Below are 27,897 nucleotides of genomic sequence, written 5' to 3' on the forward strand. Positions count from 1 at the left end.
TCCCTGGTGATGACGTCGCCCTACCGACGCCGAATCACGTGATGAGAGAGTGAGTGTGCGAGTGTTGCCTACGCGCGGCAAAGGCGAGAGAAGATGGCGGACGGGAAGGGAGAGTCCCGAGCGGGGCTTAGCAATGGGGGGACGGTGACCCCTGTTGCTGCCTCTCTACAGCCTGGCCGCCTGGTGGAGACGCTGCAGGAGCTGGAGGACCGGCTGAGGGAGGAGGAGGTGTCGGTGCTTTCCTCCGCTGTGTACTGCAGGCGCCTGTGCGAGGTGAGTGGCGGGGAAGTAGGGCCCGTTCTCCGGACCGGAGGCTTCTCGGTACGGTCCGTGGGCCCCGCTGAGTGCTGATATTTTGGTTGCTGACAGTGAGTGATGGGGGCGGGATCTGTGGGAGGGTTGTTGTCAGCCCAGTCCTCGCCTCAATTCATTCTGCCCCTGTCACAGCAGAGCGGGTCACCGGGGAGCAATGGCGGACAGCTGCACCCACAATCCATAGCGCTGGACTGGGGAGAGTGCTGCGTGCAGCTCAGCGGACGAGCCCTGCTGCCAGGGGCCCTGCTGGCTGCACGGAGGCTCCTCCATGTTCTGCAGCACTGTGCAGGCCTGCACTCCTGCCGCCATGTGTAACCTTTGATCATGTCCTGCTGGCCTGGTACCACAGGGCTCTGGTGCCACACATGATTGGATGTGGGAATGCTGCATTTATCCAGCAGGATGGTATACTCTGCCAATCAGCAAGTGCCAGCTCCAGTGTTTACCAGGGCACATGGGGAAACATCACCTGATCGTGACCCCCAGGAGGTTATAGGGCAGCGAACAGGCTGCCATGATGGCGTGTTCCCCATTCCTCACAGTGTCACTTGGCCAGCGAGCCTGCATCTCTCTACATATACGTACTAGTCCCATGCCAATAGTGTTTCCTCCAGGGGACCGTAGACTCTTTAGTTCTGGTCATGGTTAGTTGCCGTATAGGAGAATTCTCTATGAATACAGATGTTGGCCAGACCAGGTTCTTGCCCCTCATTAATACAAAGCATGAGATCCTGTTTTCGATAGCTATTGGGCATGAATGTGTTTACTCTCTATTGACGGGAATGAACACAATGTACACTCCTATTGTTGAGCTGTTTGTGAATTCCCAAGGACTGCCCAGGAGATAGAACTGGTATCTACACTTCATTATGATGCCTTGTATATTAAAGGGGACCTGCTATGTCTAGAAATGCTATATTTCTGCAGATTTAAACCCTGTGTAGCCTGCTTACTGGCGCAGTGACCACAGGGAGAAAGTAAAGTTTTATTCTCCCTGTAGCCGCTCACTTCCGGATGTGTGGGGAGTGGTTACAGTCACCACTCGCTCCCTGGCACACTGATCCACAGCTGCTTTGCACAATCTGTAACAGCTTCCTACACTGCCCCCATGACTAGAGCCAAGCGGCCGCAGGGGGGATGTATTTTCATTTTCTCCTTGTAACTGCTGCTCCATTAAACCGGCTACACATGGCTATTTACCTGCATATTACCACTATTTCTGCAGATAAATGGCATTTCAGGAGGTGATAGGTTCTCTTTAAAGGTGTATTCCCACAATTTAACGTTATCCCTCATCCATGGTGGACACCATATTAATCGCTGGAAGTCCGATGACCGGCGGACCCTCAGCGATCTGCAGAACCCATTCTCAAATTGAGTGAATGTTCCTCCCTTCCATTCATTGTCTATGGGCCTGCCAGAGAAGGCAGAATACAACACTTGACTGTTAGCAGCGACCCCATAGACATTGAAAGAAACGGAGGTAGATTATGCAAACGACACTGATGGGGCTCTGCAGATCGCTGTGGGTGCCAGTGGTCCAACTCCCAGTGAGCAGTGAGTTATACTCCACACTATGAATGGGGAACAACTCCATTTTGGGAATAACCATTTAGTTTTCCAGAAGTTTGGGTTCATAGAGCTGATTTGGGTATGTTTATCCTTATTTACGGTATATATTTTTTTTAATGATACAAAAGTAATAGAAAATAATCTAGTGGATTATGACTGTTTTATGAATTGGAGTGCGTTCACAGATCTGTCTGTGTGCTGCCTGATTATTTATATTCTGGCAGCACACAGACCCATTGAGTACATCCTATTCTAACCCTCAACATCGGATCAGAATAGGACATGCTTTGAGTTTTCGCAGTTCTGTGATTTTCATGGATCTGTGAGACTATGGTCCAAGTGCTGTCTGATTAAAAAAATCGCACCGCACTCTGCCATTATAAACAGATCTGAATGCCCCCTTAGTATAGCATCAACATATGCTGCTGCACTGTTACTAATAAAGTGAATGTCCAGTCAGGCACTCAGAAATGACAGGCCCGTCTGATGGGGTGATGTCTCCATGTTTATTCTCCTATTCCTTGCTGCTTTCTAGCTTACCTTAATTAGGACAGAGCTGTGATCTATGTACCCAGTGTACTGGAGTCTCATGGGAACAGCTTGCAGCTCTGCCTCCTCAGATAAGGTGGCCTGTTTAACCCCTTCCTGATGTGACGTCTGTGTACACCAGGTGTGGGTGTATAGCGCAGGTTCATGTGTGTTACAGCTGGCACCAGCTTGTAACAACAGCAATAATTGGAGATGGCTCTAATCGCTGCCATTTAAGCACTTAAATGCCAGGGTCAAACTTTGACATTGGCATTTAAGTGGCAAGATGTGATCCGGGTTTGCCATGGGGCCTACTGAAGGCCAATTTTGCCACCATTTTTTTTGTATTTCAATGAACATTTGAAAAAAATACTTGATTTTGCAGTTTCCATAAGTTCAATATATGAAAATATAAAATTACTTAACCCAGAAGTCAGAAATTGAGGTTTTTTTTTTGGGCATTGTACTTTGCCCCAAAAATGCAATAAAAGATCAAAATATATCTACCCCAAAATTGTAACAGTAAAGCAAGTGCTTACTTTACTGATACCATTTTGGGCTACATATATTTTGACTTCTTATCAAAAATCGATTGAAAACTAAAGATGATTACACAAACCAATATTGGCTTTTTTTCTAATTACAGTAACCTCTGAATCAGTTCTTATTTTTATTTTTTTCTCGCTCGAGTATTTAAAAAAAAAAAATACAAGTTTGAGGTCACTGTAATCCTACTGACCTAAATTAACAAATTTTTTTTATAGTATGATGAACAGTGTAAAAATGAAACTTTTTTTTTATTAATATTTACTACTTTTTTAATTTACCGTTTTACCCCACATGGGATTTTGTTCCCATTTTCAGTACATTACATGGTGAATTAAACTGCTTTATTTAACACTACAACTTGTCGTGCAAGAAAAAAAAGCTGACTTTTGAACCAAGAGAAGAAAAAAACAACACAAACTAAGGCCCCCATAACACGTCTGTGTTTCCGGGATATGGTGCGTCTGTTTTCACCCATTATAATCATCTGTGGGGCAGCGCACATGTCCATATTTTCAAATAGACGCATACACATGTGCTTTTTTTTTTCTGTGTGTGTGAAATGCATTGGAAGTTAGCTACTTGCTTATTTTCTCTTGTCTTTTTGGTACGTCATGTTTCTAAATAAAGCTGCTATGTTTTTGATACTTCCTGGTATTTGGCAAAAGCTTGTTGATACAGTCATGTGCAAGTTACATGCGGTTTAGTGCGTTTCCTCAGCAGAAATGCACTGAAAACGTTTTGTGCAAATTTTACCTGCGTATTTTCTGCAGTTCTATGGGGAAAATCTAAACATAAAACTTTGTGTACTCGTTTAAGAAATTAACATTTTGCGTTTAAAAAAAACAAACATAAAAAACCATGGGATTTCTATAAATCCCAACCCTTTTTCTGAAACTGTAAGGCTGTGTGCCCATGATGCGTTTTTCAAGCGTTTACGCTGCGGAATTTCCACAGCGTAAACGATTGGTAAACCTTCTCCCATGGTCTCCAATGCAATTCCGCACTTTCAATGCCCATGCTGCTTATTTTTCCGCAGCGTTTATGCTGCGCTCAAAAATACGCAGCATGTCCATTAATTTTGCGGACATGCAGCGTAATCGCCACCATTGACTTGCATTAGAATGCGCCAATTCCGCAAGACTCACATTGGCGCGTTCTAATGTGCGGATGGTACCCGGGTGGAGAGGAGAGGAGAGTCTCATCCAGACCTGGGTACCATAGAATATGTAAAAAAAAAAAAAAAAATTTAAAATAAAAAATAAAGTTTATACTTGCATTCCGATGTCCTCCCGGTGTTTTGTTCAGTCTCTTGCATTGCTCGCGCTGTTGTGAAGGACCTGCCATGACGTCACTGAGTCATGTGACCTGTCACATGACTGAATGACGTCACCACAGGTCCTTCACAACAGCGCGAGCAGTGCAAGGGAGCGGACGCGGCAGAGAAAAAACCGGGAGGACATCAGAAGGTGAGTATAAACTTTTTATTACCATTAACTATTACTTGGTCACACTATATAAATCCATACCGGTTGCATGGATTTATATAGTGTGACCAACTTGTCAAGCACTTTCCAAGTGATGCTCAAAATCGCTTGGAAAACTGCTTGAGAAAACGCATGTAAAAACGCTGAAAAAAAAAGCTTCTCTCTGGCAGAAAAACGCATGTAAATCTGCATGTGTTTTTTTTTCTGCCAGAGAGGCAAAAACGCTCTGCATCAAATCTTCTACTTTGGCACATAGCCTTAGACTCCACATTTTTGGAGCAGTGAAAATACACAGCGTCAAAAACTCATTGTGGGAAATGAACCTTAAATATCTTGCGTTGTGTGCTAACAACTCCTTTGCACTGCAGATCACCAACAAGCTGTGTATTGTCATCCTGCAGGTCTGTTATTCTCTTCCACTATCTGTAGCAGTGGTCAAGGCCGCAGTACTGTAGGATTGGGATATACATGTGGGGGGCACATAGTCTGTACAATTCCACAAATATGCGTGCCGTGCCAGTGTGGCACCTCTTCATTGCTGAGCTATGTTGGAGGCGTAGTCGCTGAACCAGATATGCTCTCGCAGGAGGAGGATGTCTCTTCGTCAGCCACTGATGAGAGCAGCTGCCTGTTTAAGCTTGAGCTCCGAAGCCTGAACAGAGTATAAGGAGATAAGTCATTATCATCACATCATTGATGCTATCAACAAAGCTTGCATCGTCTACATAGGGTGACTGCCACTAATGTATGGTCCAGTACACTAGAAAAGATCTGCAGACCACATACTGTATATCTATAGATGGTGCTTTTTTTTTAAAGGCGTTCTACAGGAAAAAACATTTTTTACACAAATCTGTCACTAGATCTTGCAGTACAAACTGCATACATTATTAAATGCCTTATACCTAAGGAGGCTTGTGTACGTTGCAAATCTGTGTCATTCTATATGTATGATAGTATACAGGTTTTCCTTCTGCTATGAAATGTAACATTTTAGGAGTCTAGTTAGTAAACTTTAATTCTGGTTTATTAATTATCTATGTAGACTTGAATACTTTTTTAAGAATGATGGCATTTCTGGCTTTTTATGATTTTGCTTCACGAGATCTTACTGATGTGTAGATATTTTAGGTGTATTTTCCTTTTGTCCAAATTTTGATGCTGAAATGCATAAAATATTTTTCTTGTTTTTTACTGCTCACCCATAATAAAACAAATATTAAATTCTACTCTATAGTACAAGTTTTTGCATTACCAAATTGTTATCACTTGTATTTTGTGGTACTTCAGGCACATTTACTCTAATTTTATTTTTTTCTGTATCTGTGGGGTGGGTATGTATATATTTATACTTTTTATTAGTCCTGCTGTAGAATTTCCCATTTGATCCTTTTAAAAAAAAAAAAAAAATGTATAGCCTGTATTGGAATGTCTGTATATTCGAGAACATCTCTACTTGTGCGTATGAGGAGGCGATAATAGATTCTACCCTGGAAGCCTCACTCAGGCCTAATGTGTGTGGGGCCTTAAGTGGCCTAAATCTGCTCACCCACCAGTAGGGTTCACCTGACAGTCTAATGTGTATTAGACCTCCGGACTCTACCTCGACAGATGATTTCAGGTGAGATGAGGATCCCATGGATTTTTGTTCTTGGCGAGATAAGCCACCACCAGGAATCTGGCAGTGACTGTCGTAGAGCTCAGCAGAGCGAGTGTTCTTGTGTACGGTGGAGAGATGGCTGTCGGCTGAACCATCATTCGGCTGGCGGCTATCTAATGTGTATATGAGCCCCTTACACCTACTTTTAACTGCATTCCATGTATACATTGGATTGGCATTAATTTTAAGTGTTTTTTTTATTTTTTTTTAAAGTATACTATATAATAGGTTTTACATTTTTTCAGCTCCTTCACCCCACCACTCACCTCTTTCAAATGGAACCAGTCACTTGTACTTAGATGACTGAAGGGAACCTGACTAGTGCTGCCTGAACCACTAGCAGCATGAATTGGGCACCTACTGTGTTATTGTATCCCTGATTGATTAGTTTACTCTCAAACTCTTTGGCACTTAGATGAAAACATACTTTGAAAAGATGGCCGGAGACCATGCGACTTGTAGGACTAGTCCAAGATGACGGTCCTCAACAGTTTCTCCATGACCTGCTTTCCTAGACTTGACAGGTCTCTACCTAACCGTATAGACGAGCTGAGCAGGGAACATCCAATGGTGACCGGCCTCTTGGATTAGTCCTACAAGGCGCGTGGTCCCTGGCCTGCTTTCCAAAGTGTGTTTTCTCTGACATGCGGCTACATTTCACAGTAAACTACACAACAGCTGCAATGACACCGATGGTGTCAGATTCATGCTGCCTGTGGTTTTGATTTTGATTTCATATATCAATTAATGGGAAAAATCTGTATTCAGTGAAGGCATTACTATTATGGGAGAGGAGTTGGTGCTTATAAGAGTCTGTGGAGGAGAGGGACGATTAGCTACTTGCACACCTTTTACTGCAAGTTCTCCTTTTAAATAGTTCCTCTTTAATGTATGCCTCTAATGCGTGGCCCAAATGTCAAGTGAACGCACGTGTGTACTATAGATTTGCCTGATTACCCATCACTGGCTCTTTACCCTTTTAGGTATTACTACAATGCGCTGAAGATCATACAGCATCTGAAAATCTCACACTTTACTCTGATGTGTACGGAACCGCTCTGAGAAGCTTTGCAAACGCACGCCCGTACCTGACCACGGAGTGTGAAGATGTTCTGCTACTTATTGAAAGGCTTGTATTGTAAGTGACACATTGCACACCTTTCTCCTTCTGTTTTTGTAATAAAAGTCCCATAGGCACAATCAAATACAAATAATTAGATCATTCATGCATGTAAAAAAAATCTAGAACACTCCTAAATGAATACTTGAAAAAAGGAGGAGCAAAGGGAGTGTGTATAAAATATAAATTGTATTAAATACTGGTTAAAAACATTCTTACAAATAACCCGGACAGGCAAAATAGCAACAAGCAAAAACCATTGGGTAGGGAAAACACACGCAACATGGTAGTATATTATGACTGATAGGTGGAATCCTAACACGTATACAATCTGCCCTATGTCACACACGTGTAAATGAAAGTATGTCAGAAAAACCACCATCGAATAATGCAATAAAAAGAAACCTTACCCATGTGGCAGGTGAAGCCCCAGGGAAAGCACAAGCAGAAAGTGCAGAGCCCTACGTACGCACGTTTCGCGTGTTAAACACACGCTTTCTCAAGGGAGTGGTTGGTACCCCTTGCTTAATGAAAGAAAAACCCACAATGGTCACAGAAATAACTTGAATCTGACAAAAGTAATAATTCAAAATCTATGAAAATGAACAAATGAAAGTCAGACATTGCTTTTCAACCCTGCTTCCACAGAATTTTTAAAAATAATTAAACTCGTGAAATAGGCCTGGACAGAAATGATGGCACCCCTGAAAATGTGACAAAAGGGGACATGTTAAATCAAGTTGTGTCCACTGATAAGCATCACAGGTGTCTACAATCTTGTAATCAGTCAGTGGGCCTGTACATAGGGATACAGATACTCACTGTTCTGTTTGGTGACATGATGTGTACCACACTCAACATGGACCAGAAGAAGCAAAGGAAAGAGTTTTCTCAGGAGATTAGAAAGAAAATTATAGACAAGCATGTTAAAGGTAAAGGTTATAAGACCATCTCCAAGCAGCTTGATGTTCCTGTGACTACAGTTGCACATATTATTCAGAAATTTAAGATCCATGGGACTGTAGCCAACCTCCCTGGACATGGCCACAAGAGGAAAATTGATGACAAATCAAAGAGACTGATAATACGAATGGTAACAAAAGAGCGCAAGATAACTTCTAAAGATATTTAGGCTATGTGCCCACTATGCGTTTTTTTAAGCGTTTCCGCAGCGGCAATTCCGCTGCAGAAACGCTTGGTAGAAGGTCTGCCATGTTCCCCAATGATAATCCGCATGTGCTGTGCAGATGCTGTGGAAATTTCCGCTGCGGATTATCATTGCGGAAAAATCCAATTAGCACTACCAATTATTTTGCCGAATCGCAGCGTATTGGACCGCATGACATCCTCATCACTGCATCAGCAGATGCGGATACCTTACGTTTCAATGTGCGGATGGTACCCGGGTTTGGAGAAGAGGAGACTCTCCTCCGGACTCTGGTACCATAGTACCTGTAAAAAAAAAAAAAAAAACATTATACTTACCTTCTGATGGCCCCCTGTTGCATGGATTTATATAGTGTGACCAAGTTGTCAAGCACTTTCCAAGTGCTGCTAAAATCGCTTGGAAAGCGCTTGACAACCCGCATGTGAAAATGCATGCAAAAACGCTTCACTTCCACTTGTCACTGGCAGGAAAAATGCATGTAAAATCCGCATGCGGTTTTTTTCTGCCAGGGAGATGCAGAAACGCTCAGGAAAAATCCGGAGCATTTCTGCATCATGGGCACATAGCCTAAAGGTGAACTTCAAACTCAAGGAACATCAGTACCAGATCGCACCATCCGTCGTTGTTTGATCCAAAGTGTACTTCATGGGAGACTACCAAGGAGAACACTATTGTTGAAAAAAAAATCATAAAAAAGCCAGACTTGAATTTGCCAAACTACATGTTGACAAGCCACAAAGCTTCTGGGAGAATGTCCTATGGACAGATGAGACAAAAATGGAAGTTTTTGGCAAGGCACGTCAGCTCTGTTTACAGACTTAAAAATGAAGCATATCAAGAAAAGAACACTGTCCCTACTGTGAAACATGGAGGAGGCTCTGTTCTGTTCTGGTGCTGCTTTGCTGCATCTGGCACATGGTGTCTTGAATCTGTGCAGGGCACAATGAAATATCAAGGGATTCTAGAGAGAAATGTGCGGCCCAGTATCAGAAAGCTTGGTCTCAGTCCCAGGCCATGGGTCTTTCAACAGGATAATGACCCAAAACACACAGCTAAAAACACCCAAGAATGGCTAAGAGGAAAACATTGGACTATTCTGAAGTGGCCTTCAGAGTCCTGACCTAAATCCTATTGAGCATCTTTGGAAAGAGCTGAAACATGCTGTCTGGAAAAGGCAACCTTCAAACACAAGACAACTGGAGCAGTTTGCTCATGAGGAGTGGGTCCAAATATCTGTTGAGAGGTGCAGAAGTCTCATTGACAGTTACAGGAATCATGTGATTGCCTCAAAAGGTTGTTCAACAAAATATTAAGTTAAGAGTACCAGCATTTCTGTCCAGGCCTATTTCATGAGTTTAATTTTTTTTAAAAGTTCTGTGGAAGCTGGGTTGAAAAGCAATGTCTGACTTTCATTAGTTCATTTTCATAGATTTTTAATTTATTACTTTTGTCAGATTCAAGTTATTTCTGTGACCAGTGTGGGTTTTTCTTTCATTAAACGAGGGGTACCAACAATTTTGACCATGTGTGTAGGTGGAATCCTGACACGTATACAATCTGTCCTATCAGTCATAATAGACCGTAATACCTTATATACTAGCATGTGGCGTGTGTTTTCCCTACCCCAGGTTTTTTTGCTTGTTGCTATTTTGCCTGTCCTGGTTATTTGAAAGAGAGTTTTTAACCAGTATTTATTAAAAATTTATATTTTATGCACACTCCCTTTGCTCCTCCTTTTTAAAAAAAAAAAACTTCTGTTTTTGTATTGTAATTACACTAGTTACAGTAGAGAAACTGAAAATTGTAGAGTGGTTTCTTAGAAGCACAGTATTCTGTGTGTCTGTATAAAATACATGTTTAGTTATATGCCATCTTGTGTTTTCTCTAGGAGTTGTTTTGAAGTGATTCTTTCTATGAGTGAAGATGACTTTTCATGTGATTTTGGGATGCGCTTTAAAAAGTCTGTCATGGTAAGTTGGGACTTTTTCTTTTGGTTTATTGTTCCCTGCCACTAAAGTAAACTTTCCTGAAACAATGAGGGATGCGGATTTATGTTGGGGTGTCATCAGAATATTTCCCCTGTGAAGTGCGCAAATTGTCTCTTCAGAGAGGAAGAGGACCAGAACTCTAGTGCCACCTACAGGAAGTAGCAATCCTAAAAGTCAGTAATGACCTTTTAACGAGCCTTATCACATGACTTGGGATATAAGCTAGAACCACAAACTCAATTTGCAGACAGTGTTTCAGGCTACTGTCCCTCGTCAGTGCAAAGTGTGAGCTCTGGTTTGGCTTGGTGAGAGGCGTCAGACTGGTATCTAAGGGGTAACATTTCTCCTTGCAGAGAGCGACAAATAAATGGCATTGCGGACCATAATACGTCAGAGTATTCTCCCTTTGCTTGTACTGAAGCTTCAGTGACATAAACATGCTTTTACTACATATGCTTGGTTCATAAGACCCAATTCTGCAAAAGTGGTTCAACAAATATCAAGTCACATTATTAAGCTTTCTACCACGCGCTTTTACACACTGCCCACAAAAGACGAGACCAAAATGATGTTTTGCAGGTAAAACGCTGACACTATGAATAACCATCTTCTTTTAATTATTTTTAGATCTCCCAGGGCATATTAATTGAATTTGGACATGGTAATTTGCAGTTGCTGGTTGATAACATCAAGCATGGAGGGGCATGGCAAAATCCAGTTCTTGTTAAAATCCTGTCTAGGCAGACGGTACAGGATGACGAAGGTAAGAATGCCAAGTGGGCTTTTACCCTTAGATGATAATACAGCTATTTTTCTCCTCTTATTGAATATTTCTGAACATAAACATTTATATATGTTCTCCCCAACCATATCTACCTACGGCTGCTTTCCCACATCTGTGTTTTGCAGTCCGTACTCTGACTTGACTGCACAGACTGGCTGCAGGTCTTCTTACCCGAAGTCGGAAGCTTCAGATGAAGCTGGTGAATTCAGGTCAGGAGACCTGCAGCCAGTCTGTGCAGGGCAATCCGAGTACGGACTGCAAAACAGACGTGGGAAACCAGCCTAAATTTCAACTTGTACCAGAGATCACAATTAAAGGCTCTCGATATAAGGAGCGTGCATCTTTTTCCAGAATACATGATCTCTTGTGAAAAAAAAATATATATATATATATATATAATATATTTTATTTATTTTTGGAAGTTGGAGTGGGGTTTTTTAGATTTGGCTATCTTAGGAGGATATCTGTTTGTACAAGTAACTATTACTGTGCAGAATTATTAGGCAACTTAATAAAAACCAAATATAATCCCATCTCACTTGTTTATTTTCACCAGGCAAACCAGTATCCGTGCACAAAATTTAGAAATAAACATTTCTGACATGCAAAAACAAAACCCCAAAAAATTAGTGATCAATATAGCAACCTTTCTTTATGATGACACTCATTAGCCTTCCATCCATAGATTCTGTCAGTTGCTTGATCTGTTTTCGATCAACATTGCGTGCAGCAGTCACCACAGCCTCCCAGACACCGTTCCGAGAGGTGTACTGTTTTCCCTCCCTGTAGATCTCACATTTTATAGAATAGAGAATGGTCCAACCCCCTGCTCAAAGGAGGATTCACTAAATCATCTCAGACAGATGTCTGTCCAGCCTCTGTTTGAAGACGTCCATTGAAGGGGAACTCTCCACCTCTCGTGGCAGCCTGTTCCACTCATTGATCACCCTAACTGTCAAAAAGTTTTTTTCTAATATCTAATCTGTGTCTCCTCCCATTCAGTTTCATCCAATTGCTTCTAGTCTTTCCTTGTGCAAATGAGAATAAAGATGATCCTTCTACAATGTGACAGCCCTTGAGATATTTGTAGACGGCTATTAAGTCTCCTCTCAGTCTTGTTTTTTGCAAGCTAAACATTCCCAAATCCTGTAACCGTTCCTCATAGGACATGGTTTGCAGACCGGTCACCATTCTGGTCGCTCTTCTCTGAACTTGCTCCAGTTTGTCGATGTCTTTTTTTTAAAATGTGGTGCCCAAAACTTGACGCAGTATTCCAGATGAGGTCTGACCAAAGAGGAGTAAAGTGCGATAATGACTTCACGTGATCTAGACTGTATGCTTCAGTTAATACATCCCAGAATTGTATTTGCCTTTTTTGCTGCTGCATCACACTGTTGACTCATGTTCAGTCTATGATCTACTAGTATACCTAAGTCTTTTTCACATGTACCTGTTGCTTAGCTCTATTCCTCCCATTTTGTATATGGTTTTTTTTTATTTTTATTGCGCAGATGTAGTACTTTGCATTTTTCCCTGTTAAAAACCATTCTGTTAGTTACTGCCCACTCCTCCAGTTTATTTAGTTCTTTTTGAATCCTCTCTCTCTCTTCTCTAGTGTTAGCTATCCCTCCTAGCTTTGTGTCATCAGCAAATTTAATAAGTTTACCCTCAATTCCTTCATCTAAATCATTGATAAAGATGTTGAACAATACAGGTCCCAGGACAGAGCCCTGTGGTACCCCACTTGAGACATTCATCCAACTGGATGTGAAGCCATTTATGACCACTCTTTGAGTCCGATCACTAAGCCAGTTATGAATCCACCTAACAGTTGCCTTGTCCATTCCATACTTGGTCATTTTTTCAATAAGGATTGTGTGAGATACTTTGTCAAATGCTTTGCTAAAGTCAAGATATACTATATCTACAGCATTTCCCTCATCCACCCAGTCAGTGATTCTGTCATAGAATGAAATTAAGTTAGTCTGACATGACTTGTTACAAACCCATGCTGACTCTGGTTAATCACTTCATTCTTATCCAGGTACTTACTTACATGTTTAATAATTTGTTCAAAGATCTTCCCTGGTATAGAAGTCAGACTCACCGGCCTATAGTTCCCTGGGTCCACCTTCTTCCCCTTTTTTGAAGATGGGAACAACATTTGCTCTTCTCCAGTCTTCTGGGACTTCTCCTGTTCTCCAAGAATTTTCAAAGATTATGGAGAGTGGTTCTAAAATTTCTTCTATGATCTCCTTCAGTACTCTGGGGTGTAATTCATCTGGACCTAGAGACTTGAACTCATTTATGTTAGCTAAATATTCCCTCACAATCTCTCGGTTTACAGATAACTTGGATTCTTCTATTCCTTTAATAGGACAGTGAAGATCAGTTGATGTTACTTTTTCTTTCTGAGAGAAAACAGATGCAAAATAGGAATTAAAAAGTTTGGCCTTCTCAACATCCTTTCTTACCATTTCACCATTTTCATCCTGTCAAAATCCTATAGCATCTTTGACTTTTCTTTTACTTTTGACATACCCCCAAAATCCTTTTTTATTGCTTTTGACATCTCTTGCAAGCCTTAATTCATTGTCGGCTTTAGCTAACCTGATACGTGCCCTCTATGACCACAGGTTCTCTATGGGTTCAGATCAGGTGAACAAGGGGGCCATGTCATTATTTTTTCTTCTCTTAGACCTTTACTGGCCAGCCACTCTGTGGAGTAGTTGGATGCATGTGATGGAGCATTGTCCTGCATGAAAACATGTTTTTCTTGAACGATACCGACTTCTTCCTGTACCACTGCTTGAAGAAGTTGTCTTCCAGAAACTGGCAGTAGGTCTGGAAATTGAGCTTCACTCCATCCTCAACCCGAAAAGGTCCCACAAGTTCATCTTTGATGATACCAGCCCATACCAGTACCCCACCTCCATCTTGAGTCGGAGTGCAGCTCTCTGCCCTTTACTGATCCAGCCTCTGGCCCATCAAGAGTCACTCTCATTTCATCAGTCCATAAAACCTTTGAAAGATCAGTCTTAAAATATTTCTTGGCCCATTCTTGACGTTTTATCTTATGTTTCTTGTTCAAAGGTGGTCGTTTTTCAGCCTTCCTTACCTTGGCCATGTCCCTGAGTATCGCACACCTTGTGCTTTTTGATACTCCAGTATTGTTGCAGCTCTGAAATATGGTAAAACTGGTGGCGAATGGCATCTTGGCAGCTTCACGCTTTATTTTCCTCAATTCATGGGCAGTTATTTTGCGCCTTTTTTGGCCAACACGCTCCTTGCGACCCTGTTGGCTATTTGCCATGAAACGCTTGATTGTTCGGTGATCACTCTTCAAAAGTTTGGAAATTTAAAGACTGCTGCATCCCCCTGCAAGACCTCTCACAATTTTGGACTTTTCAGAGCCCGTCAAATCTTTCTTCTGACCCATTTTGCCAAAGGAAAGGAAGTTGCCTAATAATTAAGCACACCTTATATAGGGTGCTGATGTCATTAGTCAACACCCCTCCTCATTACAGAGATGCACATCACCAGATTTACTTAATTGCTAGTTGGCTCTCAAGTCTATGCAGCTTGGAGTAGGACAACATGTATAAAAAGTATCAAAGTGATCAAAATACGCATTTGCCTAATAATTCTGCACACTGTGTGTGTGTGTGTGTGTGTGTGTGTGTGTGTGTGTGTGTGTGTATAGATAAAGATAGAAGATATATATATCTATTTTTGTTTTGCCTAAATATAAATTTTATATAATTTTTTTTCCTCCATGCCAGTTTCTAATTGGATGTCTCAAGAAGGCCCCTGTTTTCTACAGATGCGCATAAAACATCTAATGAAGACAAACTGCATGGAGCAAGCAATGCTTCTGTCAAAAATTTCTTCTGAAACCGCAGAGACTTCAAGCAATTTCTTTTTTCGTCAGTCTTTTATCACATGTCTATGTACAATGTTGCCAAATGAAGACGCTTTTAAAGAGGTATGCAGAATAGTTGAAAATGTAATTGACTTTAAGGGGTTTGTCCACTCCTCAAGAACTTGATGGACATTGGACTTTATTCAACCTACGTTACTATGTAAGACAAGCCCTTTTCAGTCACTATATTTCCTCCATGTAAAATAAGAATAGTCTATATTCGCCTCCAGTGCGGGCACTGTTTCAGCCATACCAGCGCCGTTTCTGCGATGCTGACGCCTTATCTTCCAGAGCTCACATGAGATTATGTAATGTGAACCCTGCAGCCAATCAGCAGCCGCTTCAGTCTCGCTTCCGTCAGACAAAACTGTAAGTCAGAAGAAGTGAGAGCTGCTGCTCCTTTGACTTCCCGAAGAAGGGAAGAGTGAAGCGGCTGCTGATTTGCTGCAGGGCTTACATTACATAAGGCGTATTGCATATGTTGCTGGAACGGCGCCTGCACAGTAAATGAGCATATGCGTTTCTTATTTCACACAAGTGAAATATATTGATCAAAAAGGATTTGTCCAAGTAGCTATATATAAAACATTTTTTTTATATATATATATATATATATATATATATATATATATATATATATATATATATATATATATATATATATATATATATATATATATATATATATATATATTCCTTCCCTGGACATTCAATTTGGATGTGGTCTTTGGTTAAAAAAAAATAACTCGCAAAAGGTGGAAACCCATTTCGAAAGATGAATTTTAGCCAAAAATACATGCATTTTAAATATTTAACTGTAAAACAAGCCAAAAAGAGTCCCTAAAAGTGGACAACTCCATTATAAACCTTTCACAACTGGACAATTTTCCAAATTTGTGCTCTAGTTTTGGGGACTTTTCGTCCGCAAAGTCATATAATGGCTTGTTTTTTTGCAGACGAGATGAGGTTTCTAGTGATTCCATTCATTTTACCATTCAGTGTACTTCAAAATACATAAAAAAAAATTCCAAGTGTGGTCAAATTGTGTTCCTTTTTTTAAAAAAAAAAAAAAAGGTTTTTTTTTTTTTTTTTCTGCATTCATTATGTGGGAAGAGTGACCCGATGACATGATTTTCCAAGTCAACTATGGAAATACCAAACATGCATAAGGGTGGTTTTGAATTTGGAAAAAAAAAATTATTAGGTTTAATATGTACAGATTTTAAACAGATCAATCAATAAACAAAATATAATCCACAATCAAGAGATAAGAAAATGCTGAACAATAAAACAGGTCATTTAACAAGTTTAAAGTTAAGCTGCATAAAGTATGATAATAACATTCATTCAACTGACACTGTATGTATAAGCATAAATGCACATTGAAGGATAAAAAAAACAAAGTGGAGGAAAGAGGGGTGAAAGGTGAGGAGGGGAGTCAAGGTATACCAAGGAGATCAATCTGATTTATCAAATCAATAGTCAGCCTGCAACCTAGTATATAAGAAAAACAACCGACCAAATCAGAGATAATTTACAGCTGGTTAGAAAGATGGCTTTCCAGGGGTCGTCATGCAACAGAAGGGTGTTTTTTGTTTATGGAGAGGAAAATTAGTTTAAAAAAAAAAAAAGTTTTGCCATATTCTGAGATCCAGAAGTTTTTCACTTTTTGGTTAATGGAGTTGGGTTGGGGGTTCTGTTTTGTGTGGTGATTGTAATATCTACCGCAAAATAGTTACTTCTGATTGCGTTTATTTTATCACTGTAACAAAAATGCAATTCTGGCTGTCTATAATTCTTTTTTTTCCCTTGACATCACTTACCGATCAGGATGATAATTTTAATATTTTCATAGACCGAACTTCTAATATCTGTAAAAGTCTGGACTATGAAAATAATTATACCACATATTTTGTGGGTGGTGATTCACATTTATCATCTTCAGTTTTGCTTTAACTTTTAATTGTGTACGCTCCAGTTTCTGTTTCATGCTTTTAGGTCACGGCCCCACTATCAGTATTCTGTGAGTATTTTTTCTCAGGAGTGGGAGCCAAAACCAGGTGAGGAACAGTCAGAGAAAAGGTATAATAGAAACAAGTCACCAATTCTGCATTTATCACCCACTCCTGGTTTTGTTTCCCACTCTCCTGGGAAAAAATACTAACCAAATACTGATAGTGGGGCCGGGGCCTTACTCTGACACTCCATGTTTTCAGATTGTCTGCACAAGCTCATCAGAAAATGTGTGGAAATATGATTTGGTTTACCTGAGATCCTGTCATTTTGCTGTGTCTCTTCATCATTTTGCAGATCTCAAAAATGGATGGAAAGGACGTGCTGGATACAATATGTAATCTGGAATCCGAAGGCCAAGTTAATGCTGCATTTATTCTCTGCACCACATATCTTACACAGCAGCTACAAAATGAAGTAATGTCTTTCTCCTGGTGAGTGCTTGTTTACCGCTGCTTTCACAATTTTTGTCTTAACCACAATCTTTCCTGTGAAACACTTCAGCTATCATCATTACTGATACATATGTCAAGAGAAAATTCTGTTTTTCGTTTTAATCGTGTGTATATATTATGTCTGTATGTTCTGTCCCAGCTGCAGTTTGTTAAAAACCGCTATAATACCCATCAACAGGTACTCTGGCAAGTCTCCCACGCTGCTCCCGATGTCTGCCATTGGCCGCAGCCAGTGCCATCACTTGGACAGCACAGCAGCAAATCGGTGAGCTCTGTGCCTCTGAAGGGGACATTATGTCTACACTGGCTGATCTGCTGAGCTCACTGATTGGCTACCGCGCTGCTGACATAGAGTCCGTGACACAGTCAAACGCCTGGAAAAATAACTAAAAAGAGGGCACTGAATGTGAAGGTCACAGAGAGAGCTATGGGAGGGATGGTATCGCACTCTCCTCCTATAGTTGTGCTGATCAGGCACAACGCTGCTTGTAGCAAAAAGCTGGCCGTTCCAGAGCGCTACTGCACCTTCCGCCTACCCCAGCCGTCAAGCGCAGGAGCCATGATATGGAGAGCAATGAGGGACGGAAGCCGTCAGGATGCTGCGCTGCAAATCCGCCAATGCCAGACATTGGGAGCAGTGACCATAAACTTGCCGCTGCACCTGGGGAAGGGGACTACAGGGCGTCGTGTGTTTTGTGTAGGTTTTTTTTTTTTTTTTCACAAACTATAGCCAGAGCTTAACATTATCTGAGAGAGAACAGACCCTATTTAAGACCTAAAGAAGTTGTCCACAACTTTTACATTGATGCCCTATCCGTAGGGCACCCCTGCCGATCAGCTGTTATCGGTGCCGGCAGCAGCCGGCCGGAAGTGCTCTCCTGCGGCGCTCCGCCGTCAAGTGGTAGTGGCCGCCGCGGTGTACTGCACATCCGCCTCTCATTCAATTTAATAGTAGGCTTATGTGCAGTACACCGCGGCGGCCACTACCACTTGACGACGGAGCCCCGCAGGTGAGCACTTCCGATAGCAGCTGATCGGCGGTGCTGCGTGCGGGACCCTGGTCGATTCATACATTGATGCCCTATCCTATGTTGAGCTCAGGTCACAGATGGTCTATTTCTGCTTATGTCCATGTGACTTCTGTGAAGAACTATACGTGCTGTATGCACCATATATGTGCGGCTGCTTCATTCTAACGTTTTGGCAGTTATAGGAGGATCTGGGCACTGCACTGTGAATTGGTGATGAGTGTGTTTGGGAAGAGCTCTTTTTAAAGGGAATTTGTCAAAAGCATTTGCTACTCCATCTGAGAACAGCATGATCTATGGGCATAGACCCTGATTCCAGCAATGTATCACTTACTGGGCTACTTAGTGATTTTATCAGAATTGCACTGTCTGCCTAAGATTTACCAATTCTCCGAATAACCCCACCCTCACCACTGATTGGCAGCTTTGTATTGGCCTATGCACAGTGGTGGGAAAGGGGTTATACAGAGCTCCTGAATATTGAGGACTACATGGGATGGCAGCAGGTGATAAAATCACTATCAGCATGGGATTATCAAAATTACAGCAAACAGCCAAGTAAGTGACGCATCGCTGGAATCTGAGTCTTTGCCCCTACATCATGCTGCGCTCAGATTAAGTGACACAAGCTTTGGGACAGATTCCCTTTTAATATTAAAATCTAATGCAGTGCAGTCAAGTTTTACTGTCAGCTATGGATGTATTGGGTCCTACAACGTATGTTCTCTACGGTTCTCCCCTTTTCAGTCTTGGTTTTGTTATAGTGTACTTGGAGTTTAATATTTCAGTTTTAGATGTCTGTTTCTGAGAATTCATATCATGTATGGGCTTCATTACAGGACTAAAAGCTAGGTATGCAACAATATGAGGCCTGGGGTATATTTCTTAAGTAGGCAGATTTGCCTGCTCTTGGGAGACTTGAACTAATGAGATTTCTTGGCACTCAGTTCCTCCACAAAGAAAGGTAAATGATAAAAGGAAAGGCTTTGACTGTGTGTTTTGTTCATACCTCTACATTGGTTCTATGTTTCAGGGAGCTGACTTTATTTTGGAGTAAGCTGCAGCGGAGAATTGATTCATCTCTGAATACTTTTCTTGAAAGATGTAGGCAATTTGGTGCAATTGCCAAAACATGTCAGCACTTATTCTATCTCATTAAAGTTGTACATACAGAGGTGAGTGAGAAATTTTAAATAAAAAAAAAAGAAAATGTACTAAATACACTATTGTTAACCTCTGTTCACTGTTTATTCTTTTTACTGGCTGGTATTCATCCATTTGGCCCCCTGACCGCAGAATATGAAAACCTGGGTTATAATGGTTGTCCTCATTTTATTAATTTTGTCTTGAGTTTTAAGGGCTAGGTGATATACTGAAGTCATTGGCCATCTCCAACAGGAAGAAATAAAGGTGTGCCATATTTGTATAGCAAGAAGCCACCACTGCTTACAAGGCTTATAGGGGACTTGAAAATAATGTTGCCACTATGCATGTTATTGGTAGTTAATTTGATCTAGTCTTTCCTTTTAGTCACGTAGGCTCATAATATACAACACCATACACATCTTTAGTGACCGTTCATGGCTGAGCCCCTCTAACAGATCCCTGCACATGAAGAAGAATGCATGTCTTCCTGAAACATTGGGGTCTCTGTGAGATGGGTTCGGCTATATAGTGATGTACTATGATGGTATGTAAATAAATGAAGGACCACATCCGATGAACAAAGTACCAAAGAGTGGGTAGTTTCTGCATTGTTCTCAAGGACCTTTTCTGAACACTCGTGAGTGGACCTTATTGTAAGCTCAAGTAATGGCCATTGGGTGTCTGTGTACGCTGGTCTGCGTTGCATTACTCTAGATTTTAATTCACACTGTTATTTCCTCACCTTAAGTTGCCCATCTTATACATTGTACATCAGGGTGTGCAAAGGGGTTAATGTCTTTGTCAGAGCATGCATTTATGGAGAAGCTGAGCTAGCTCCATTAAGGGCAGGTGGTGTCTGTTATACAGCTGCCACCTGCATCAAACAGTAAACGCCATACCTATCTCCAAACTCTGTGATTGAACCGTTTAAATGCTGCTGTCAATCTCAGACAAAAGCATTTAAATGGTTTGTTGCCACAGTGTACTTGATTATTAGCGCACATCGGTAGCGGGGTGTCATTGGATTGTCATGGCAGCAAGGGATCTACTAAACACCCCTATTGGTTATGACTGGGCTTCATAGGGGACCGGTAATATTACTATATAATGCTGTACAAGTGATCAGGTTCAAGTCCATTAGGGAGACAAAGATATATTTAAATTTTTGTTTTAATTATTTTTTTTTCCCTCCACTCCCCCCACCTATACACTATGAAAATTATGAAGTTAATTAACCCAACTTGTAAATTAACGTTTTTTTTTTAGATCACCCGTACTCCCAATGAAAAATCAATCAAGGCATATGTACCCCAAAAAAATAGACAGCACAAAACATAATGTGTTTTTTTTTTTTGTTTGTTTTTTGTTTTTTTTTAATATAAAGTTCTTAATTCTTGTAACCTCTGAAATAATTTAAAAAAATGATGGACCTGATCATACTGGCCTAATGAATCAAATGAATGCTATAAAAAGGAAACCCCAAAATAACAAGCCCTAAAATGGCTATGTGGACAGAAAAATAAAAGCAAACTGCAGAATGAGAATTGGCCCTTTTCTGAATGGGTTGATGGCTGGTTTACAGGATACAACCCAAATGTAACATAGGAATACCGTTTTACATTTTGACTAGGAATTTCAGCTTAGAGAGAAATTAAGTTTTAGATTAAATATTTTGTCATGTTTAATAAAATCCAAACCTTTTGTCTTTTAGGCTGGTGATGAAGGTGTTCCCATTTCAATCATGCTCTGCATTCGAGCACTTCAGATTACATCAACTGAAACTGAAGCAACCAAGTCTTCTGTCTGCAAAACAATAGCATGCCTCTTACCAGAAGATTTGGAGGTGAAACGTGCCTGCCAGCTCACAGAATTCTTATCTGAACCAACATCTGAAGGCCTAGACACATTAGAAGAACTGTTTCTTCAACCTGATCAAAAGCATATTGAGGAATCGAGTGTTATTTCAAACTCCCTCCGCTGTGAACTCTTACTTGCACTGAAGAGTCATTGGTCATTTGATCCTGAATTCTGGGCCTGGAAAACGTTAAAAAGACACTGCCTTAAACTTCTTGGTAAAGAAGTTTCCGATTCAGAGGAAGAAAGTTATGGAGACGCGAACGAGCCAGATATTATAAATTCCTCATTGGCCGGCTGTGAAATATTGTCTGAACATAAAGATGAAGTGCAAGAAAATGATTCCACTGAAACGGAGAGTTCTAAAGTGAAAAAGCCAATTGGTTCATCTGAAAGATCGAAGCGTTGGCAACAATATAAATTTGTATGTCGTATCTGTAAAAAAGAAGTAATTGAGGCAAGGATTCTTCACCATTCTAGGAAGCACTTTGAAGATGGTGTTTATTCCTGTCCCGTGTGTGTGAAAAAATTCAGAAAGAAGGAAGTGTTTGTTCCCCATGTGATGGATCACATGAAAATGCCCATGAGACATCGCCCTAAAAAGAAAAATGAGGTAATTGAATTTGGGCCCATGAGACATCGCCCTAAAAAGAAAAATGAGGTAATTGAATTTGGGCCCATGAGACATCGCCCTAAAAAGAAAAATAAGGTAATTGAATTTGGGCCAGTTGTTGAATGTAAAGTTGAAAAAGACCCAGCTGGTTACCTCTCCTTTAGGACAATAAGAGATAAAAATCTGCAAGACCGAGATGTTTATCCATGTCCTGGAACTGATTGCTCCAAAGTTTTCAAACAGTTTAAGTACTTAAGTATACATCTGAAAGCCGAGCACCAAAACAATGATGAAAATGCCAAGCATTATTTGAACTTGAAAAATCTGAGAGAGAAGTGTGCTTTTTGTCGGAGGCATTTTATCTCAAATTTTCACTTACGGCAACACACAAACTTACACCTAGGACCTCTACCTTTTATGTGTGTGTCTATAGACTGTAATGAAAGATTTAAAACTATTAATCAACTGCTTAACCACAAACAAATCCATGTGGACCCCCAGTATGAATGTGAGCTAGAAGGATGCCACCTCGTTTTTGGTGACTTGGGACTGCTTTACCACCATGAAGCTCAACATTTTCGAGATGCTGCATACACATGCACTTTCCCACATTGCAAAAAGTTTTATTACTGCAGCTCTGAACTCCAGGATCACATGGCTACACACGTAGCTTGCTCTGGTGATAGTCTTGAAAATAGGACTGGATATTTTAAAGACCTGCGAAATGAAAATGAAAGACCATTTAGCACCAATTTTGATTACACACGTTTTTCATTAGAGGGACGTTTAGCATCTGGTACAGGAACACACTCGCCTGAAGAGCATGTAGGCAAAACCTTAAAATGTTCAAGCAATGCAGAAATATGTGTTCATCACGGCTTGAGTTCAGATGGCACTTGTATACAGGAAAGCAATGGGAAAGTTGATTGTGAAAGACTTGATCAAGCCATGGTTAAGTACTCTACTGACTCGGATAGTCCTCTCAATCTTTTAACTAGCCGTGAAAACTCGTGCAGTACAGATGTTAAAGAGGAGCAAGATGGATCAAAAGATGCGTCGGAAACATTACATGATTTCACAGAACCGGAGACCCGTATCAAACAAGAAAATGAAGACATCGCTTCCTCCGATAGTTGCCAAAGCTCTGCTACTTCTGAGGAAAGTTTGTTTGAACTTCTCACAAGTTTGAAACAACTGAATTTAAAAGCCTCCGATTCCTCCATGTTAAGTGCTTCTCCTCAAGGCGGCAATCATTCCAAAGCCAGCTGTTCTAACAAATTTTCTACAACTCAAAAAGGCAACAATTCGAAACGGGACAAAGCTTTCAATCAGTATTTATCTCGCTTGGCAGCCAAGCCATTTGTTTGTGAGCTGTTGGGCTGCAGATCTGCTTTTGTTACAAAAGATGCTCTATTGTTACATTATTGTAAAAAACATCAATATACAAAGGAAAAAGCTCTTAAACTCAGTGTGCTCCAAAAAAAATATTCTCCTTTTGAGTGCCATATCTGCAAAAGACATTTTACAAGACGAACCCTACTTCGAATACACTATAAAAATCAGCATCAAATATGCAAAGAAAAGACCAGGTCTGGATCTGGAAAGATTGATAACAAGAAACTTAAAAACTGTACGATAAGTCAGAGACGTGCCATGTGCTGGGGAAATATCCACTTAAGTGAATCGAACAGTAGTCTGAAGAGAACTCCTTCATCTCAGGACGATATGAATTCTGAAACTTGTGCGGAATCCTTGTCTGATGAAACGGATCTAGGTAATGTGATTGATCCACCAAGAGAAGATGACTTAACAGAAGGGAGAGGTAGCCGACGAGTGGTAGCTCAAGGGAAGTTGTGCTATATTTTAAATAAATATCACAAACCTTTTCACTGCATTCATAAATCTTGCAATGCCTCTTTTACCAGCCAGCGGAGCTTAGTTCGCCATTATCAACTTGTACATCAATATAATAGGGAATCTTTATGTTTGGAAAAAGACAAAGAGCAAAAGAGCGAGCATGGCAAATGTAGAAGGATATTTACTTGTAAATATGAAGAATGTAGAAAAAGCTTTATCTGTGTCAGGGCTCTGTCTAAACATTACAAAGAACTTCATGAACAGGCTGACAGCGATGAGCAGGACTTTGATTTGTTTGAGACAGAAAACCACTTAAAAACTGACACCGATGATGAGGAAAGTGACGATAGTGAAAGTAGTGAATCTGAGATTTATTGTGATGTAGAAGGCTGCAATGCTGTTTTCACTGATCATACCAATTACACCCGACATATATTGTCCCGGCATAGGAAGTACAACCTTTATGAGGGCAGGAGGAAACGGAAAAAAAAGGAGGAGGAATTGGACGAAAACTATAATGAGCCAAAACGTTGCAATCGTTTGATTTACAAAAAGAAGAAAATAAAAGGTAAAAATCGGGACCCAGTGACCGGAACGTATGTGGTTGAATATAAATCGAGAGAAGAAGCGTTGCAATTGTGTGCCCAAAATATCGAATACACACAGTTTCCATGTATGCTTCATGGCTGTTCATCTGTTGTAAAGCTAGAAAGTAGTATTATACGACATTACAAACTAACGCATGACCTGAGTCCTGACTACGTAAACGATCATCTTTCAGAGCTGGTATATTGTGTGAAGAATCGTCCAAAGGGAAAAGAGCAGTCCATTTCTGAAGACGAGCATAGTCCTAGATTGACTTTGCGCAGTGATATTCACTGTGCTTCCAATGGAAGGCATGATTCTTTGAGGAACTCAAATGGTGATCTAAGAAGAAATGGTCCTGTGGAAATATCCAATTTTAAGGAGTCTGACATCAGACTTTTCCGTAAATCTGAAGACAGACTTGCAAATTCTAATGAGAAAGAAAATGTCTCTTGCAGAGGTTTTCAAACCGAATGCAAATTGGAAAATAAGGCAAGGTCTGTAGGGTCCATTGCCCTATCCACTAAAAAGGACAACCGGCAAGAACAAATACAGATTGCAATTGGACTTAAGAACTTTAAGCCAATGGGATTTGAGTCCTCTTTCCTAAAGTTTTTGGAGGAGAGTAAAGACACAGATGATGAATTTGAAGAACTTGAATGGAATTACCCTCAAAAGTGCACTCTAAAGAATTCTCTGCAGAATCAAAAACGATCCAGTAACGCTCGACATGACCAACAAATATGTTTGTCCTTGGGCCAGAGTGCAGCATCTGAACTCACTTTACAAAGTTTAAGGACAATGTTGGACAAGGCATTGTCGGACTGTGGTGACCTGGCTTTAAAACAACTCCACCAGCTTTATCAAAGGCCGGTTGTTGTTTTGGAGCGCTCCAACTTCACCGCACCTCTAATTGACTTGTTTTCCAGTAAAAAAAACGATAAACTCTGTGTGGGGATTTCATGAAATTTCCCTTCCCCCTAAAATATTGCCAGTGTTAATTTTGAGGGAAATTTTCTGAGTGAAACAGAAGGATTCTCTTGTTAATAAGAGTTGTACCATATAGACATTTGTGCAATTAGATGTAACATTTCATGAATGTATTTATCTGTGTTCACAATCTTTGGTTGATCTTCCCAGCAGTTTATTGTACTTGGTGCTAGGACATCAATATAATGGGGCTTCCTTTGACAATAAATGTGCATGATTGTCTGGGAGTTTTGGGGTGTTACAAGATTTCATACTTGAATGAATATGCACTTAAACGTGCACTGTGTAATATATTGTACACTACGACCTCTTATATTTTTTGAGTTCTGTTTCAATAAATGACAATTTCACCTGTTTTGATGGAGCATTCCAACTTTTTAAAATCTATTTTTTTACTATAACATAAGGCTTTAAATATTTTTTGCTAAAGTCATTTTTTTTTTTTTTTTTTTTTTTTTTTTTTATTAAATGCTTTAGGAAGGTCTGCGTTTTCTGCACTGAGTGTAGTCTTAGGATGACATTTTTTGGTTTATTTTTATATTCTGTTTAAATAGAACATAATTTCTTTGATGCACTGCGGACATTAATAAATATTATTTTCCCTGTTAATTTGAGTTTTAAAATGTGAAGGTTTTTTTTTTAAGTTTATTTTTCTAGTATGAGAATGTGTACATTCATTAAAATAAGTAGGAAATGTAATATTTTTCTGTCTCTGTATAGAACTGTTTCTTTTCATATAGAAATTTGCTTAAAGATTAGGGCTCGTCATGGTACTAATAAAATACATGAAATCAATTGTAGGTTTACTTGTGGGTTACGGAGTTGCCATATACTGCATTTACCTTGTACTGGTATCAATCAATATTTCAAATTAATTTTCTCTGTATTTTGTGCTCTTGCCACTAGAACTTGTCCTGGGACGTTTCTTTTATTCCTACTAGGAATTTTTTATTAAGTTGACAGCCGGGTGTTAAGGGTCTGTCCCTTCGCTGACAATTTCATAAGTGGAATGATAACACTTGATACAAAATTATCACTTATACATTTCAAGAGTGTAACCGAGAAGTGCTTTACTAAAGAAACATGGCAGGAGAGGTAGGCTGGTCTTCTTTAAATACGTATTATTCTTCTCAGAGCAGTCAACCTAATTGGCCATAAGGGCTCTTTCACACAGTATTTCCGGTACGTGTGGTTCCACACGTACCGGAGACACTGACACACGTAGACCCATTCAAATTAATGGGTCTGGGCACATGTCAGTGTGTTTCCACGGACTGTGGGTCCGTGTGATCCACACGTAGAAATGTCTTTGGCTGGCATCACTTATCACATGGACTTATTCAAGTCAATGTAACCGTGTAAACACGTACCGCACACGGATACCATCCGTGTGACACGTATCTGTGCTTGGGAATCGGCGGTACAGTTAGCGCTGTTCCCAAGCGCTGGGTGCTGAACTCTGCCCTCATCATAGTCCCCTGCCGGCGCTGCGATCGGCACCAGAAAGGGACCATGATGAGAGTAGTAGTGTCTGTTCCTGTGCTGAGAATCTTATAAATGTGTAAAGGCTGTGTCTGATCATACCACATCTCCTGAGCAGGGGAAGAAACAAAAGAGGGTATACCGACAGGACAGCATGGGATTGTAGCTGATTTTGATTCTTTAAGACACAATCTTTCCCTGCCTATTTTTAAACATGTTTTACATCATTCATGGGAAGACTATGCTGCCATCGCATGCTCTACTGTCTATATATTATTTGTTTTCTACCCTGCCCAGGAGCTGTGGTATGGTCAGACACAGCCATTACACCGTACAGTCATGGCCAAAAGTATTGAGAATGAGACAAATAGTAATTTTTCCAAAGTTTACTGCTTCATTTTTTGTAATGGCAATTTGCATATACTCCTGAATGTCAAAGAGTGATCAGCTTAACAGCAATTACTGTACTTGCCCAGAAAATGAACTTTAACCCCCAAAACACATTTCAACATCATTGCAGTCCTGCCTTAAAAGGAGCAGCTAACATCGTTTTAGTGATTGATCCATTAACACAGGTGTGGGTGTTGATGAGGACAGGGCTGGCGATCAATCAGTCATGATTAAGTAAGAATGACATCACTGGACACTTTAAAAGGAGGCTGGTTCTTGGTATCATTGTTTCTCTTCAGTTAACCATGGTTATCTCTAAAGAAACACGTGCAGCCATCATTGCACTGCACAAAAATGGCCTAACATGGAAGAGTATCGCAGCTACAAAGATTGC

The 27,897-nt window shown here is 40.5% G+C and overlaps 1 protein-coding gene across 1 annotated transcript; it reads left to right on the plus strand.

Moving 5' to 3' along the window:
* Positions 1-26,766, plus strand: RLF (RLF zinc finger). The gene is made up of 8 exons (XM_073665863.1): positions 1-273; positions 7,092-7,246; positions 10,285-10,366; positions 11,012-11,147; positions 14,951-15,153; positions 17,401-17,537; positions 19,620-19,761; positions 21,444-26,766. Exons 1-8 carry the CDS (start codon positions 94-96, stop codon positions 25,605-25,607), a joined length of 5,199 nt encoding a protein of 1,732 aa, XP_073521964.1. The 5' UTR covers positions 1-93; the 3' UTR covers positions 25,608-26,766.
* Positions 26,767-27,897: the final 1,131 nt, after the last annotated feature.

The sequence above is a fragment of the Phyllobates terribilis genome, unplaced genomic scaffold (assembly GCF_046119375.1).
Source record: "Phyllobates terribilis strain yellow unplaced genomic scaffold, ASM4611937v1 Scaffold_2__4_contigs__length_985480577, whole genome shotgun sequence".
NCBI lineage: Eukaryota > Metazoa > Chordata > Amphibia > Anura > Dendrobatidae > Phyllobates > Phyllobates terribilis.

What these genes read in the sequence shown, in the direction of transcription:
- RLF (XM_073665863.1), top strand. Translation starts at nt 94, where the DNA reads ATGGCGGACGGGAAGGGAGAGTCCCGAGCGGGGCTTAGCAATGGGGGG. An exon ending in GAAGTAATGTCTTTCTCCTG is followed by an intron (nt 17,538 to 19,619) that starts GTGAGTGCTTGT and finishes TCTATGTTTCAG; the next exon opens with GGAGCTGACTTTATTTTGGA. An exon ending in TTAAAGTTGTACATACAGAG is followed by an intron (nt 19,762 to 21,443) that starts GTGAGTGAGAAA and finishes TTTGTCTTTTAG; the next exon opens with GCTGGTGATGAAGGTGTTCC.